Source organism: Centrocercus urophasianus, unplaced genomic scaffold, assembly GCF_019232065.1.
Source record: "Centrocercus urophasianus isolate 14NV4802_14NV808 unplaced genomic scaffold, USGS_Curo_1.0 seq_23, whole genome shotgun sequence".
NCBI classification, from domain to species: domain Eukaryota; kingdom Metazoa; phylum Chordata; class Aves; order Galliformes; family Phasianidae; genus Centrocercus; species Centrocercus urophasianus.
Window position 1 is genome coordinate 1655043 of NW_024884789.1, and position 16977 is coordinate 1672019.

The 16977-nt window shown below is 41.8% G+C and overlaps 1 protein-coding gene across 7 annotated transcripts in view; it reads left to right on the forward strand.

Moving 5' to 3' along the window:
• Nucleotides 1-16977, forward strand: part of MEGF11 (multiple EGF like domains 11) — a 193223-nt gene that overhangs the window by 100901 nt on the left and 75345 nt on the right. For all 7 annotated transcript variants that reach the window (XR_006169805.1, XM_042823968.1, XM_042823963.1 and 4 more), the window contains exons 6-9: nucleotides 2835-3081; nucleotides 4400-4520; nucleotides 8929-9065; nucleotides 14581-14793. Coding sequence is in view for 6 of the 7 variants with exons in the window: in XM_042823968.1 (XP_042679902.1) it covers nucleotides 2835-3081; nucleotides 4400-4520; nucleotides 8929-9065; nucleotides 14581-14793 (718 nt within the window). In the remaining variant the exon portion in view is untranslated. The remainder of the gene's footprint in view (nucleotides 1-2834; nucleotides 3082-4399; nucleotides 4521-8928; nucleotides 9066-14580; nucleotides 14794-16977) is intronic.

Consider the following 16977-nt stretch of genomic DNA (forward strand, 5'->3'; position numbering starts at 1 on the left):
ACCAGTATCAGGCATTGTAAATGTGACACAGTAAAAGCCCCTTCTTTTAGTTCTGTTTTTTTCTGTGTCTTCCATGAGCACTCAGAAGTACTTTAATCCTCATTTTATGTTCTCTCACTAATAAATCCCCATGAAATTCACATTCTTAGAAGCTATCTGGTATGCCAAGCTGTTTTATTTCACAGATAATTAAAACATTTTGGCTAGCTACTTTGGGCTAAACATACTGAATGGTGCAACGTGTGCTCACTGATGTCTTGTACTTAGAAGCCTTTGGAAATGCTGTTTGTCAGCTAGTTTTCTGGTCATTGCAGGCTTCTTCTGTTATCCAGATTTGTTGGGGTTTTTTTTTTTTGTTTGTTTGTTTGTTAGTTTGTTTTCGATTTTTTTTAAAGATTTTACAACCAGTTAGAGGAATTTCTGCTCTTTCTTGGAACATTTTGTTCTTCCTCTTGCTTAGATCATGGAATGAAATTTGGTGCAGGAAGAAAGCAAGCATGTGACCAAAATAAATAGTAAATAAGTGTTCAAAGAAATGGCTTACAAATGGAGTTGTGTTTGGGGCAGACACTGTAAAAGCTAAATGAGATGCTTGAGCTGATGCTGGGAAATATTTTTCCCATCTTACAAAACATTTCACTTCCTTTCAAAGTGAAAAACACAAACCAAGCAGACAAGTCTGATAGTTGGAGTATTTATCTGCAGTATGGAAGACAAAGAAATAGCGCACGTCTTCTAATGAGAGTTATTGTTTGTGTTATGCCAGTTAATTGCCCTTGGAGTTATGTCAGCCCAGAGCAGCTGCCTGTCAGGGCTCTATGGCTGGCTGAGGTGAGGGGAGCATCACGTCCCTGGATCAGGAAGGGTCAGCTTTGATTCCTGCGCTTCACTTCCCCACTCTAAAGGAAGCTGCCCACGCTTGTAAGCTCCAGGTGCTTGCCCTTTGTGGAGGTGCAGAGCTGCATCCCTTGATTTTCAAGTTCTGCACAAAACAGATCGGTATTTCTGGAATGGAAATTGCAGGGAAACCCCATCAGCTCCAGCAGATTTGCTTCCTGCCCCAGAGGGCTTACAGAGTCTTACCAAGTGTCTGTGGGAAATAAAGATAGATCGCCTCTTTCACAGATTCACGGTAATAATTTAAGACTCTTAAAGAGTAAGATTTTGTTTGCTTGGCTCCCAGTGATGTTAGGGAGAAACTATCATCCCTGGCAGTGGGAGAAATGAGGCAAAGGAGTGAACTGCCTCGCAGGGCTGTGTACAGAAGCATGCTGCACACACTGCTTTCGGCAGGACACAAAGCCACATGCACATCTACAAACCCCTGCGGGTCCTCCTGGAAGCTCTGCGATTGTCTCTTCGTGGGTTTACTTTGGTCTTTGACGGTGTTGCTCAGGAAGCACAAACTTGTGAATTGATGATCAGCAGTGCTAGTTGAGTGGAATCTCCTATTCCTTTTCTGCTAAGTATCTTCAGACTGACCAATGGCTGACTTCTCAAGAAGAATAAGGACAAAAAGCTTGCCAGAATTAACTGAGAAATACCGTTGTCCTCTGTGGGTTTATAAGTACATGCTGTGGAAGAAATTTCTCAGACACAAGCTTCTGGCCTCTATGGTGTTTGTATTTGCATTGCTAAGTCCAGAAATGGCCATCCAGCTCCAAGAAGCAGTGTGTCACTTGGGGATTAGTTTACATGTTTGCAAGTAAAAGAGTTTGTGAAGACAGCTATGTCGATGGGATTACACACTCATTTCCTGCATGGCAGAGGATTTTACACTGGCAGAAGAGTTTCTGCCAATATAATTGAAGCCAGCTCTTGTTCCCAGCTGTACTGGGAGCGTGGTCTGTAACTGAGTCTTTAGAAGCAGTTCTGCCAGTAGCTGCATTTTGAGCAGCAGGCACCACTGTACTGACAGGTTGGGAAGTGCAGGGTAAGACTCGAAAAGAAAACCTTGTTTTTTTCCTGACCACTTATGGAGGAAGCTTTAACCCCTGGCTGTTTGGTTAGAGCTATATATGCATAAATATTACACGTTTTTTGCAGGTGCTGATTACTGTTTCTATAGCAAATCAGGATCAAGCTGCTTCTGTAGTCTGATTTCCCTCTCATCTTGGATATGATCAGGCAGGATTGCTGTGTGAATGGTTCTCACTGTGCCTTAATGCGCTCTGTAGAGAATCTGCCCTCCATGTCAATTGCTATAGCCTTGGGAGCCCTTCTCTAGTGCTGGTACATGCTGTTAATGGCACCCGAATTACCTGGTGTACACACTCCATATCTTCATCCCTTAGTCTGGGTTAAGAAATTCTGACTCCAGTGTTGTTTTCTGCCCTGCTATCTCTTTACTCCAGGAGAAAACGAAACCCAACACCATCGAAGGAGATATGCTTCTTTAGATGATATTTATTATCTCAAGGGAACAGAGCAAAGAAACAATATTTGATGACATTATTAAATCTACAGGTTTTGCTTGGCAGTTCTACCTGCCGTTGACTGCACTGTAGTCAGGATGTGATCCTCTGCATCTAATTCCACTATAAATTCATTCCTTCCAGCTATCTAAGGGCACTAAGAAACAGGATATTAAAAGATTTAAGTTCTGATCCTATAAAGGTGTTAAACAAGTCCTCAAATCTAGGTATATAACTGTAGCTGCTGTCTCCTTGCATGCTGAAGTGCATTGCTGGTTCAGGGGTTGGGTTTAGAAGGTTTGAGGGCTCTTTAGAAAGATGCTGCTTTCTGTTAACGTCTCTTTGCCCACTTGCCAAGGGCGCTCGGCTGCAGCAGGGTGGTTGTGCCACACACCTACCGTCCTGCTCCATGTTTTACAGGTTGCGATAGCGATCACTGGGGACCCCACTGCAGCAACCGGTGCCAGTGCCAGAACGAGGCCCTCTGCAACCCCATCACAGGTGCCTGTGTCTGTGCAGATGGATACCAGGGCTGGCGCTGCGAGGAGCTCTGCGAGCCCGGGAGCTACGGCAAGGGCTGCCAGTTCCAGTGCCAGTGTCACAACGGAGCGACCTGCGACCACGAGACGGGAGAATGTCACTGTGCTCCTGGATACACGGGGGTGTTGTAAGTTCAGTGAAGGGTCTGCTTTACCCTGCGTTGTTTAACGGCGTTGCTTTGGCTGCTATGAATGCAATGAGCAAATAGCAGAATTTGCACAGTCTTTATATTATGCACTTTCCTTTGCAGAAGTCAGATGACCGAATTTCAGAGAGGCTAAATAAAGGAAATATGTGTTATTTGCTGCTAATTATACCTGTCTGCATACCAAAATAAAACTTACTGCTAAAATGAACTTAAAACGCCATGACATTTCCCAGCAACTGTAGGTACAACAGCAGTAGTTGCTCCTAATTTCAGTGTGTGAGTACAACCCAAATTACAGTTCAGTTTTTTTAAGCATTTGAGCTTTTCTACTCGTTAGCAATCCAGAGCAGTATCAAATGGGACTTACCATCCCCAGTTTATTTGGCTTTCTATCTAGCAGAGGAAGCACTACTGGTAACTATATGAGCTTACTATCTAGGGGGTAAATTTTTAGTGTAGTGAGGAGGGATTTAGTGGTGTGATTCCTATTAACTTTAACGAGAATCATGTAGCTAAATCCCCAAATACCACACAAAGTTTACCAGTAGGATTCACAAAATCTGCATATTAATTTTAGGACAGCAAGAAATAGTTCCTTGTTTAAAATTGCCCACAGTGTAACATCAGTACTCATTAGAGATCTTTGAGTAGTTTCAGAAGTAATTACGCTTTTCAAAATTATTTAAAGGGAAAAGATGATTTACTCACTGAATTTGGCTGGAGATCTATTACAGGTGACTTAATATTTCTGCAGTCTAATAACAGTTGTTGGCCTGCATGAAGGAAGTAAAAAATAAAGGCAATATTAAACCTCGTAAATAAGTTATATACTTTTTGAATATTTTTTTTAGTACCTGATTTCATCATAGCCTTATGACCTCAGTCCTGGAAGCACTCACTGCTAAATGTTACACGTACTATTAGGACTGGTCCCATTGACATTAGTATGTCTGTTCTCAGCAGTAAGTACTTGCATGAACATCCTCATCAGAGAACAGCCACATATTAGAAAAACTTAGAGTACTGTCAGAGATATGAGAGTTATCTTGTTGAAATAGGTGGAATTTGGTGTATGCATAAAGATTGCACACATGCATCAGCCTTACAGCACTGGATCCCTGGCACATAAACAACCCCAGCAGAAATAATGGGAATAATGGCTAATTGGCAGTGCTAGCTGAGGCTTACTCAAGTTTCACTCTCATTATGACCCGTGTTGTGGATTTTCCTCTTGTTCCCAAATGTAACTGTGTTCTCAAATGACCCCTTTGGTTCTTGTTTCTCCTCTCTCACAAAGCTGTGAAGAGCGCTGTCCCCCCGGGAGCCACGGAGCTCAGTGTGAGTTGCGCTGCCCATGCCAGAACGGAGGGGTCTGCCACCACATCACTGGGGAGTGCTCCTGTCCTGCTGGATGGACGGTATGGCAGTTCTTCACTTAGAGCTTGGAACGGGGAGTAAATTGCTTCCTGTCTAAGCAGATGCCCACCCTTCGTGCTTATGGTATATATATTCTATTTCTTGCCACGAGGATCCCACAGTTCTGAAACTGGAGCCTCCTTTGTTCTGTGTGCACAGCATTTAGGCCACCAGCCTTTGTTTGGTAGCTACTTCAAAAGAGTTAAACAACCAAATTAAAACTATTCTTCTGCGTGGGAGAAGAAGAGAGGAAAAATGGCCTCTGCAGTTCTTTGAATTATCCCTGCACTGTTAGACACTGCCCTCACATGGGTCACATGGAACAGAAGGCTCAAAGCCCATCTCAGCATTGTCAAAAGCACCGTATGGTTTCCCTTTCAGGAGAAAGGGAGAGAGAGAAGTCAAGGAGAATGCAGTGGCTCAGGGTGTCTTTAAAGCAGAAGGAATGTATGCAGGGAGACAAAGACCAGTTCAGCATCCAGTCCTTACTCAGGCAAAATTTCCTTTGATTGCAGTAGATTTGCTTGCATCAGAGGTTACCCTGGAGAGAGCAAATTACCCTAACCTTTAATCCTCCATGTCAAGAAAGCAAGGCCAAACATTTTAAAAGTCCTTAACTTTATCAATAATGTGATAATTAACTCTCTTGGGGTTTGCCAAGTCTCACAGGCCTACATACCATTTAGCTGTGCTAAGTCTCCTGGCATTTTTCCCATACCGGACAATTAGTTTCTTGGCAATCTTGCTGGATTTTAATGCATGCAAGTACTGTGGCTTTTTATTTTAATACAAGGAAGATCCTGATGTCATCATATAACTGTAGCTTCTGTTATGGGCCTTATACACATTAAAATGTCTGTGGACTGAGAGATGTTTATGTTCCTTTAGATTAGTACAGCAAATGTGCCTCCATTTAGCTTCTCAAGAAGCATTTCAAATAACAAAACAGAACTTTTCAGAAACTAAATAAAGAACAACGGCACCTTGCCCTGAATTGGCATTTGGTGGAGGTTCTTTCCTAGGGTATTGGAGCTAATGCAGTAGGTAAGCAAACCAAATATTTTGGGGGCCAGTCAGCCCACTCTAGCTGTTTGTCTAAGGACTAATTACTAAAGTGATTTACATTAAAATGTCATTTTAGGGTCAATTTTTCTGCCTCCCTTGTCAGCTGCATGCCAATATTTTTGAGGATCAGAGCTATTTTTCTGTACTCTTCCTCACTTGTATTTTATCAGGAATTATCTCTCTCTTTTTATTTTTAGACTTTTGCAAATTTACAAAATCACCGAAGAGATTAGAGAATGTCAGAATAGAGCAGGAAGTTTTTAGATGTCTTTTAGGATGCAGCATAGATCCTGAAGAAGGACCACAGCACTGGGGCTGTACAACAAAAGTGGTCGTGTATTCTGGGCCAGTTTTTACCCGTTCCTTACAGCTTGGAGTTTCTCCTCTGCATTTTTAGTGTCCAAGAGAGACTTTCCTGAAAACTGTTTTGTTGGCTGCTCGGTCCCCAGAGAAAACCCAGAGTTAACAATTGATGTCTGAAACAAGTCTAACTGAAAGTTGAAAAGAGAGATCAAGTATTCCGGGGGAAGAAGCTGAAATTATAAGTAAAAGCACTCAGCTTGTAAATGTTGAGATTTTAAGTATAAAGTGTCTCTCCAGGGTTTTAATGAAAAGTTGGTAATTCAGTACGCAGAGAGAGAAAAATATTTTTTCATGCTACAGTTTTAACTCTTGTTGGTTGGAACGGTTTGTGAAGTGAGACACAAGTGAGCTGTAAATGAGCGAGAGATGGGAACATTCACTTTACTTCACACCATCGATAGTCTTTGACATCTGGAATTTTACTTGCTGATTTTCAGGCTTGAGAATGCATGTATGTATTGAATATACCATCATATTGGAAGTAGAGAATTCTCTCTGGATTTATAGAAGTGCAAATCCACTTGGATTTTATTGCTGCTGGAAGAGCTGTGGCTATTATCCTTTCCTCGGGTAGATTTATTAACAGCAGCTCAGTTCCCTTAGGGACTTGGTTGGCTATGGGATATGGAAAGGTAGGCAGTGAAAAGGATGAAGTTCTGGGGCTCTTAGGTTCTTCCTCGGGTCTGCCATCTTCAAAGCCTGGTTCTTTCATTACTGGTAATATTCCTTTCCTCCTGATTTCTCCCACCCAGTGCAGACTCTCCTAGAAGCATAGCAAGTTATACCAACTGTGTCCCACGAGATTTCATTGTCTCATGGGTTTCTTACCAAGAGAGTGGTGGTGAATGAGTCAACGAAATGTGGCTTCTTGCACACTACAACGATGGAGTTTTTCCACTTATGCATATTGGGGGCTGGGAGTTAGTGGGTGGCTGCTTTAGGGCCTCATCAACTATTTACAACCTTAATTCTATACGTATTTCTCATTTGCAGTATTAAATCCTGCAAGCACTCTCAGGAAGTGGGGAGGGAAATAAAATACAGGTTTTTACAATGCTTCTCGGAAGCACTTTTGAAGGACCAGATTTCCACGCTCAGGGAGGCAGCAATCTTTCCTTGCATGACAAAACATTTATCACCAGCAACACGCCCTGTTTGATCCCAGGTCCCATTCTCAAAGCTCTGCATCGTGTTGCCATGTATAACATATTCTGCTAATTGCTTCTTTCCCATTCACAACTGCACTTAATGAAGTGACTATGCCTGTTTTCTTTCTGTCATGGATTTTTAACATGGAACAGAGGGGTGAAGAAGAGACAGTAGATCTGAAAAATTCTTACCTGTGCTGCAAAAATTGTAATAATACAGCATGCAATGTCAAAAGCAAAAGTTGATGTGATCGGGGCCTTAAAAAAAGCTGCTGATGGGGTGAAGTTTGTGGATTAGATGTATAAGCAGCAGGAAATATTGGTCTGACATTTGATCCTCCAGAGAGGGATGCTTTGGATTCCCTTAGTACATATTAATGCAAAAAGTATGCCTAAAGATTCTCTGGGCTCCAAGGGAATGCATCAAAGAGTATTGCTTTCTCATCATTTGTTGATAGAAATCCTGTTCCGTTTGAGATGTGAAGAGGGAAAGTATTTATTATCAAGATAAATGGATGCTTACATTTTCAGATATATAGTGGTGTGTATTACTTAAGCCCGGAGACACCAAGTTTTTAACACTGTAATCTGAGTGTTCTTGAACTGAGGCCAACCTGTCTATTTTACAGCCAAGGAGCCACCTATCACTGGCTGAGAAAGGCTTGAAGCATCTACTTAATGACTGCACTGAAGAGTAGCCTATCCACTTTGGGGCTGTTGATATTGCTAAACTTTCCAGACTGTGCTGAGGGAGAGCCCAAGGACTGACAGCAGCCATTAATGCTCCTGTATTATATTTTGTATGGGTTTTGTCTAATATGAGTTTCTTTTCAAAACTCAGAGCCCCTGAGGCTTGGTTAGGGAAATAAGACTTCTGGGAGATTAAAACAGAATAATAGGGGGAGAAAAAACATTTCTGTCCAATGCTTTGCACTGTGCACAGCACTGGCAGCAACTCTATTTGCTACAGTGGCCAAAAGTTTTCCATTAGAGGGCCCAGTCCTCAGATCTTGCACTGCCAGAATTGTTTTGGCTGACATTACTTAGCTGGATGCCAGCCTCAGATTTTATGTTTGCTTGCATTAAAGTACAAAAAAAAAAAAAAAAAAAAGCAAAAAAACAAACAAACAAAAAAATTCATTCAACTTCTAAGAAAGTCTATAAGGAAATCCTTGCGAGACCTTGACACTTGGCAGGGGGTGTTGTGTGATACCTGGGGGAAAACCGGCTGAATTTGGCAGATAAGTGCTGCAAAGGCAATACCCATGGAAAGCATTCTTTGTGTTGGGAACAACCAGCTGGAGAAAGGCCTGCCCTGATTGCTTTTCCTGATGAGCAGTGCCAGAGTGCACAAAGAGTGACTGTCTTGTCTTTACTTTCGGTGCAGCCTCTCCAACAATCCCCCTCCTCCCAAACATTCACTTTGAGACACCCAGGGCAGGTCCAGCATCTTCTCAGACTCTATTTCACCTAAAATCACCAGTCCATATGCAGCTTTGTAGCCTTCTCTGGTTGTCCTTGGCCTTTCCTAAGAAGCCCTGTCTTTATTCAAAGGGCATGGTATATCCTGATGCCCCAAGCACAGTGTGCAGTGGAGATCCAAGGACGGGGACTGTCAGTGACTGTACAGTGGGGAGGAGAATCCCTCTGGAAGTAGGGCAGACAGACATTTATTTCAGCAGCTGAGACTGTCTTAGGCCGTCTTAAACAGAAAAAAATATCTTCAGTACACTTAGATGTAGCAAGAAGAACAATAAATATTCACCCTTTGTATTGGAGTTCATTACATTGTGACTGTTGACTAAAAATACTGCTCTTTCTGCAAACTTACCAGGGGTTGGTGTGTGCACAGCCATGTCCTCCTGGGACATTTGGAATTAATTGCAGCCAGGACTGTCCGTGCCACAACGGAGGACACTGTGATCCCGTGACAGGAAAATGCATTTGTACACCTGGCTATATTGGAGACAGGTAAGAATCAAACCCTCAAAGTCTTTACTTTTAACCAAGAATTGGCAATATTTGTATCTCTGCTAGAGCAATCTTACTCTTGAAAAAACAGTGTTATGTTCCTGTTGCTGCTATTAGGTTCATCCTTCTGCAGCAGTTCAAGTATTATAAATGTGGCAATGTTATTACCTTTTATTGGCAATGCTTTCCATTCACTGTTTTTTTAATATAACTTTTAAAATTTAATGGATTAAATTTAATTTAGATATTTACAGTGATAAATTTAATAGAGAGCATTACATGTTTACAAGATATGTAAATGAACTATATTTATACAAATTAATATCCTCAAGAGTAAGCAATGCAGCAGTTTAATGTTTCCGTCAGCCCCTCTACGCTGCTGCAGCACTGATCCATCTCAGGCACCAACAAAGGGTGATAAATCCTCAACATTTATAAACGAATGGCTTCATCCACAAATCACTCTAAGATGATAATGTTGCTTTTCAGAGGTGTCACAGGTTTAGCAAAATGACTGCACAGCAAAGTCAAGGTGGGATCTTGACATGCATTGGCTTAGCCCTCCAGCTAATCCTGCCAGTAGGGCTAATGGTAGTGAGGAAATTGTAGCTGAGCAAGCTTTCACATGCAGCTTTCACTTGGGATTGAACTGTGTCACTGGGATGACAGAGACCCTGGGCACAGCCCACTAATGTTTCCTATGCTAAAGCCCTTTGTCCTGTATCTTCCTTTCTGTTACTAGCTAGAATGAGCTAGTACTGCTATGCTGATATTTGCTAAAATTATACTTCCATGCAGCAGAGAACAGGAATTTCTTATTTCTTGCCTCACTGCATAATCAGCAGGTCTTTACAGCAAACAAACATGCTCTGGGGTTCAGAAGGCCACATTCTGTCCCAGCAAATGTGGATGCTCCTTGTATCCATTTTATTGACAATGGGAATTGGCAAGGGGCTCTGAAGAGTGAAGTGATTTCAAGATCCCTGGGATATACTGTGAGAGCACTGTGTATGACTAACTGAAGCTTTCTCAACTTTTGGAGATAATTCCACTTGAAGAAGCAGCTGTACAGCCTGAACACTTCCACTGCTGACCACACTTCAGTCACAAGCCATCCTCAGTTCCTCAGTTCTGGCTCTCTGGCTGGAGGTCTCCTCATCTGGTTGCTGCAGACCTAGATTGATTTTTGGCCATAGGTGAATCGACAGCATTAGAGCTGTCAGGAGCCTCCAGCCAGCAGCCTGTAGCTGAGCCAGCTTCTTTGCTCAGCTGCCAATATAGCCTCCAGCCACGAGGGAGGACATGCAGCAGAAGAGCTGGCTCTGTTACAGGAGTGTGGCATGGGGAAACAGCAGTGATGGAATTGCCATACTTTCTGCAACACTTAGATGTACTCCAGCAAAAAGAACAGACAAAGGACCACTGGGGAAAGAGATGGCAAAAAGACATCAGACGACACAGTTCTGTCTCTTGCCAAAAGCAGAAGTTCTTATAGTACATCTTCCTTAGAGAGGGCCTGGAGGAGGAGTCTCAGAAAGTGAAGGGGTAGAGGAGGCACTACAGGGCAGAACTGCCAGGAACCATTTTGAGCAAAGGGCGAGTGGGCTCTTCAGATCTGGGCTTGGAGAAAAGTGGTAGATGTTAGGACTCTGGAGAGGTGTGCTGTGGTAAAACAGAGCAAAGCAGGGAGGCAGAAAATAAAGCATGGCCAGCTGAAGCCAAGGCAAGAAGCTGTCCCAGGGAACCTGTACCCAAGCAAAACCTTTAGAAGTAGCTCACCTGCCCTCTCCTGGAGCAGGAGAGTAAAAGATGGAGTGAAGGGAGAAGTCAGAGTGCAGAAATGCAGGTGCCATTTCTGCTGCTATCTTTCCATATGGAAAAACAAGTGAGAGCAGAGGGAAGTAAAGCAAAGACAGTCCTGAGAGCTGGTGAAGCTGACATTAACCTAGAAATCACCACCATTGGGTTCTTGGGAGCCTGAGGCATGTTTGTCTCAGCCTTTATTCAGGGAAGTGAACGTTGGGCCCATTGCAATCACTTGGGTTGTGACAGCCCATTGCCTGTAAGGGCTGTTGTGAGCAGGTGTGTGTGCACATGCCTTGCTGGCAGCTGCAGCCTGCAGATGGGACATTGCCCATTGATTTCAGAGAGGCAGGAGCAGGCACAAAGTCTTAAAGAAATCTAGATTGCTTTCCTGAGTTGTGTGCTTGCACGGCACGGACAATGGGATGGATTAGTCAGCAGCATTTGAGTTTACAGTCTCTTTTATTTTCTGGGTCTCATGTAATCATTGCAGTGTCACAGCATAATTGCAAGTGCAGCAGGAGAATGCCTCTGCACAACAAAATAATGTTTTCTTTGAAGTTCTGCATGGCCCTGGAAAATATTTCTTAGTAATAACAGATTTTGTGAATAACCACAATAAAAAGGTAAACACTATCTACTATTATCCTGTTTAATTGGCAGTGAGTACTGTACAAAATCATGGTTCGTCTTGTGCAGGAGATAATAACTTGTAGTTGGATAAATATTTGTGGCGATGCAATGGTCATAAAGGTCTGTGTAAGTGTAATTGCAACACTTTATTCCCCACCTATTTTCCAGGAAGAGGCAACACACTAAATATCTTATAAATTGCCATCACTATTAATAACTGCAGGCAGCTCTGTGCTGAAATGACAGAATGTGTCATGCAAATGTGTGCTTTGCAAACTGGAAAGGGATAATAGCAGAACACAGTTAGAAGCTGGGGATGGGGAATTGAATGGCTGACTGGAAAAGTGAACATACTGTTTTAGCTTTGTTTTGTGAACTGCCATAGAGCTTAAAGAGTGAGTCTTAACAGAATGAATGCCACATTTGTTACAACAGCATGAGCAAACTTATTCTTTTGTTGTTGTGTTTGTATCTGTGTCTTTTATAAACAGAACAGTGGTTTGCAGGCTAGTGTTTTTTGGATGGCTTTTAATCTTTGTCTGTGCTACGTAAATGTGATCACTGTTATGAAAACAAACAGAACCTTAAAAATTTAACAGCATTATTCAGCAAAAAGGAATTATCTAAAAAAAATGTAGGTGCATATACTAAGTTCATCTGTTAGCAAGCTGTCTTATGTTTAATATTTTGTAAAATTGCTTCCATTAATTCTACAGGTGACAGCCATATTATCCTATCCAAACCCAAATAATTATAGTACGTATTAAAGTTCAGTGGATATTATAATACAAATCTCCCCAGATAGCCAGAAACCAACGTAAATTAAACAAGAAACATAACTAGAGCTTAGCAGCTCATTTTGTAATTTAATTGAACAATGTATCTGGTTGTTAATGGTGCTATGGACACATTAGATTGATATGTTGCAAAGGAAAGATGTTCAAGTAGAAAGCTAATTCCTGCTGTGATTATTCTTATGTTCCAGAGGAGTTGTTATTAGTATTCTTTGTATAAAATTCATTAGCAGTAGCTGCTTGATCTCCAAATAAATAAGTTGGTTAAATTGCTAGTAGAAAAAGGCTAATTATGTAAATGGATTAGGTTGTCAATATTTCATTTCCAGATGCTTTTCTCCCTGCTAGGTAATGCTTCATCTGCTATAAATATAGAATGATATAGTGCACTATTGACTACGTATTCATCCCATTGAGTACAGTGCTCTCCTGCTAACTGGTAGAGCTGTGCACAGCAATGGAGGCATAAGGCATGTTAATACGTTCTTCATTGCATTTCACTTGCTGTAAGTGTTCCAGTCCTGAGGTTACCCATTCTTTGCTGGTTGTTTCCTTTGCAGCTGAACTGCCCTGAGAGCAGCAGGGCCAGCAGCCAGCACTGGGCTCTCTCCCTTCCTGTTTGCCACAGGCTCCTCTCTGTGGGTCTCAGATGAACTCCTGAACCTGGATTGTGTAACTAGCAACCGTGTTGATGCTTGCTGCAATTAAATCACCAGCTCAGCCTTTGGCTTTGTTCATTTATTTTTAGCAAAATGTAGTAATCTGAAGCTGCAGTAGTAATTCTCTCCTTATATACTGACTGTGTTTATTGCAGTTTTGCCTGGCTTGCATCATGCATTAATCTTTTATTACTGATCATTATATTAACTCTCACCTGCCAGCTGTGAAATGACCTGCAGAAAGGCATTTAACAATTGCCTCTATCCACTGAGTTTGCTGTATACACTTTAATCAATGCTTAGGATTAAATTAATGCTGATAGGCAATTTCCAATACCTGGCATCCACGCGATAAGGGAATTGGGCTTTTCTGGACTTCTTTTTCTTTTTTTATTAACTGAAAAGGCGTATCTGTATTTCACGGTGGATCATGTAAACGGTAGTCCTGACTCATTGCAAGTTTCTGAAACCTCTGAATTATGTCAAGCAGAGAATCAGTAGCTTCCTTTAGGACTTCAGCTGAGCTTTTTAAAGGATGAAATATTATGATACCTTAAACTGTAGAACAATGAAAGAGATTTTCTTGCAGAATTCACGATGTCTCCAGTTGGGAAACAGCAGAAAACAGTACATGGAAGGTGTAATTTAAAACAATCTGTGTATTTGCAGATTTCTTCTCTATCAAATTTTTAAAATGATGGCAATTTTGGAGGAGCTGCGATGCTAAGGAGTGTGAAAGTGATTTGTCTGGAGATTTTATACTGAGTGTCCCTGGAGTAAGAGATGAAAAGCAAATTTGGAGTTGCTCAGTATACAGACAAAAGACGAAGGAGTATATTTTCTCCTGGTTACTGTAAAGCAGGTGCAATGGCAGCGCAGAAGAGGAAAGCAAAGCTCTCCTTTGCTTGGACTACATTTTATTAATATTGCTCAATAGACCACATTTCCTTTCGGACTTCATTGTCACTCTAGGAGGAATGACAGATTTTAAAATCTTCTCTGGTGAACAGAAAGGATTAAGTCATGTTTTCTTTGAGAAAGTGTCTTAGTCTATATGAATTTCAAGCTATGGCAGGGGAGATTCAGGCTGGACATGAGGAAGTATTACTTTTCAGAAGGGGTGGTCAGGCACTGGAACGGACTGCCCAGGGAGGTGGTGGAGTCACCGACCCTGGGGGTGTTCAAGGAAAGACTGGATGTTGTGTTGAGGGACATGGTTTAGTGGGAGCTATTGGGAATAGGTGAAAGGTTGGACTGGGTGATCTTTTAGGTCTTTTCCAACCTTGGTGATTCTATGATTCTATGATTCTATGAATTTGTTATGGTCTAGGCATGGAAAATACTGAGGTCCAAGAAACAAGAATGCACTTTGTTAACTCAGGTAATATTAACAAATGCAAATTTTGCAGTATATAATTGGACAGAGATGAACCCACTTTCTGTTAATAGCTCTTTACGTGCTCAAGATATCACATCACCCAGTGATTCCAGTTTACAGTGTATTACTTAAATAAAAGAGCAGTGGTTTTATATTTAATTCACTAACAAAAACATTCTCATGTAAATGTCGTAAGCAGAGTAGACTTCAGCATTTGTTTACGTCCTGTCTCATGTGTTTCATTGCAGGTGTCAAGAAGAGTGTCCAATTGGGACATTTGGTTTTCAGTGCACACAAAGATGTGACTGCCAAAACGGTGCAAAGTGTTACCATGTGAATGGAGCATGTATGTGTGACCCAGGATTTAAAGGGATTCACTGTCAAGAAAGAATGTGTCCAGAAGGGTTTTATGGCCTCAAGTGCAACAAGAGATGCCCTTGCAATATTACCAACACCCTCAGGTAAGCACATCATATTATATACTGGTACAAAGACTGCTCAAATAAAAGCATTAGGGAAAAAAATCATCCCTCTATACCCACAGCCTTTTCTCTGTAGATTTAATTAAGAACATAAACAATTTCTCTGCTTTACAACTTCTGATGTAAATGACCTCAGGTTTGGAACCATAAGCTTCAGTCCAGCCAGCTATTGAGCATTAACTATTTAAAAAGGTTTTACAAAATCTGAGACAGTGGGAAATGTGGATTTATCCTGTAGCTGCGGTCTTTGGAGCATTGAAGAATAATATGGATAATGTCCCCCTGAAGTTCAAAATATATAAATATGCTCAAATCCATCAATATATAAATACATAAATCCACTCAAATCCATCTCTTTTTTCATGTTAAATCTATAGACAGCAAGAGGACTTTCAAAATGAAGCCTGATCTGCTTCATTTCATGTCTTGTGGCAAATTACCTTGTTGAAAACACTTGAGGACAATGTATAAATAGACTGAAATCAGTATCGCCAAGTCAGTCTGTGGAACTGTAACGAAGCTGAGATTGTCAAAATAGACATCTCCTCTCTCCTCATGGGTGCCTGGTTTTGTTCCTCATTCACTTTGTGTACGTGTGAAATGTTCAGAAAGAAAAATATCAGTGAAATGTACCTAAAATGGAGTAAGCCTCACTTAGAAGGTCAAGTCTCAGTGTTTTATTCCCTTTGTAGTTGTTGTTTTTTTTTGTTTGTTTGTTTGTTTTGTAGGATGTGATTCTTGAGGTTCTCATTATTAAGAGCCACAAAGAGACTCGAGCACCTAACATGAGATAGATTGAATTTATGTTCCCTTTGCAGGCTTCAATAACTTCTGAACCTTGAAAAAGGAAGAATTTAAGGCTTTTCTTTGTTATCCTGTTTGCTACCTTTTGTATCCCCTTGCTTACTGACTGTTGGAATTGCCATTTGGAGGTTCCTCATGTACAGCAAAGGGAGCCTGGACACAAACAGCAGCTGCCATGAGCTTTTCTGATGGCCTGGAGTGCCCACCTGTCCTTCCCATGTCAGCAGGATGCTGGGCCCCTCAGCTCCCACCTGATTTCCTCTTGTTACATTCCAATACTGTTAAGCATTCACAGCCAATCCAGGCTTGTGTTGGTTTTGGAGCAGGATGGGATAAGTGATGCCCAAGCAAATATGCCCTTGATATGGACATTCTTCAATTTTAAACCTGCTGGCTGGAGACCTGACTGTCTTGCTGATGATGACAAACCTACTTTGCAATCTTGTAGCTTACTAAAGTATAAACACCCTCCTCAATTATGTATGCAAGAAAAACTGCCTAATTTGTGTGCACACACACACACACTCACACACAAACACTTCAGGTAAATCTGTTTGTGTGCTTGAGATAGACTCTGTCTCTGTCTTAGAAATAAACAGGTGATCTTTCTTGTGAATTCAACTTCGACTGTGAGCAGTGAGGCTTTGCTTCACTGAATGTTGGAGCTCACAATGGATTGTTTAAAAGCCTTGTAATTCTGATCATACAAGTCCTCTACAGAAAGATAGCTGCCAGCTCTATTGGGTTTGACAGCAAGGATGCAAAGTGTTTGACACCTCAAAGGGAGCTCTAGACAACAGGCTTCTATCACATCAGAGCATTCTGTGCATCATGATACCATTGCAAAAAATAATATCCCTGAGGCACGAGCTGAGCATTAGACACAAAAGGTTAGTGTTATGTTGTGCTGAGGGTAGGAGATGACTCAAGAAAAGAGAGCTAAGTTCTAAACTCCTGTATGTCACACTGCTCTGCCAGCGTGCACCACATTGACCTGCAGTAATTACACTGCAAACCCTCCTCACTGAAAGCTTTTAGTTGTGTACTGTAGGGTAAGAATATGCTTCCAGATGGTAGCTGACACTGTGTGTCTTCACCCCTCCTCTCATAGCCTGCAGAAGCCTGTGTGTGTGCCTCTTTTCCCAGAGTGAAGGACTGCAGGCCATGGCCAAGGATGACCTTGGCTTCTGTTTCTCAGCTAACTGCTCAATTCGTTAAGAGTCTCTTCAGCAGGGAAGGCTGTGGGTTTGAGGTTCATCCTGGGTTGACCAGAGGAGTGCCTGGGAGCTGCTCTGGGGGTTTGCCAGAAGGTCTCCTTGGAGGAGCAGTCTGGCACCATCTGGCTGTGAAGGAAGGTGA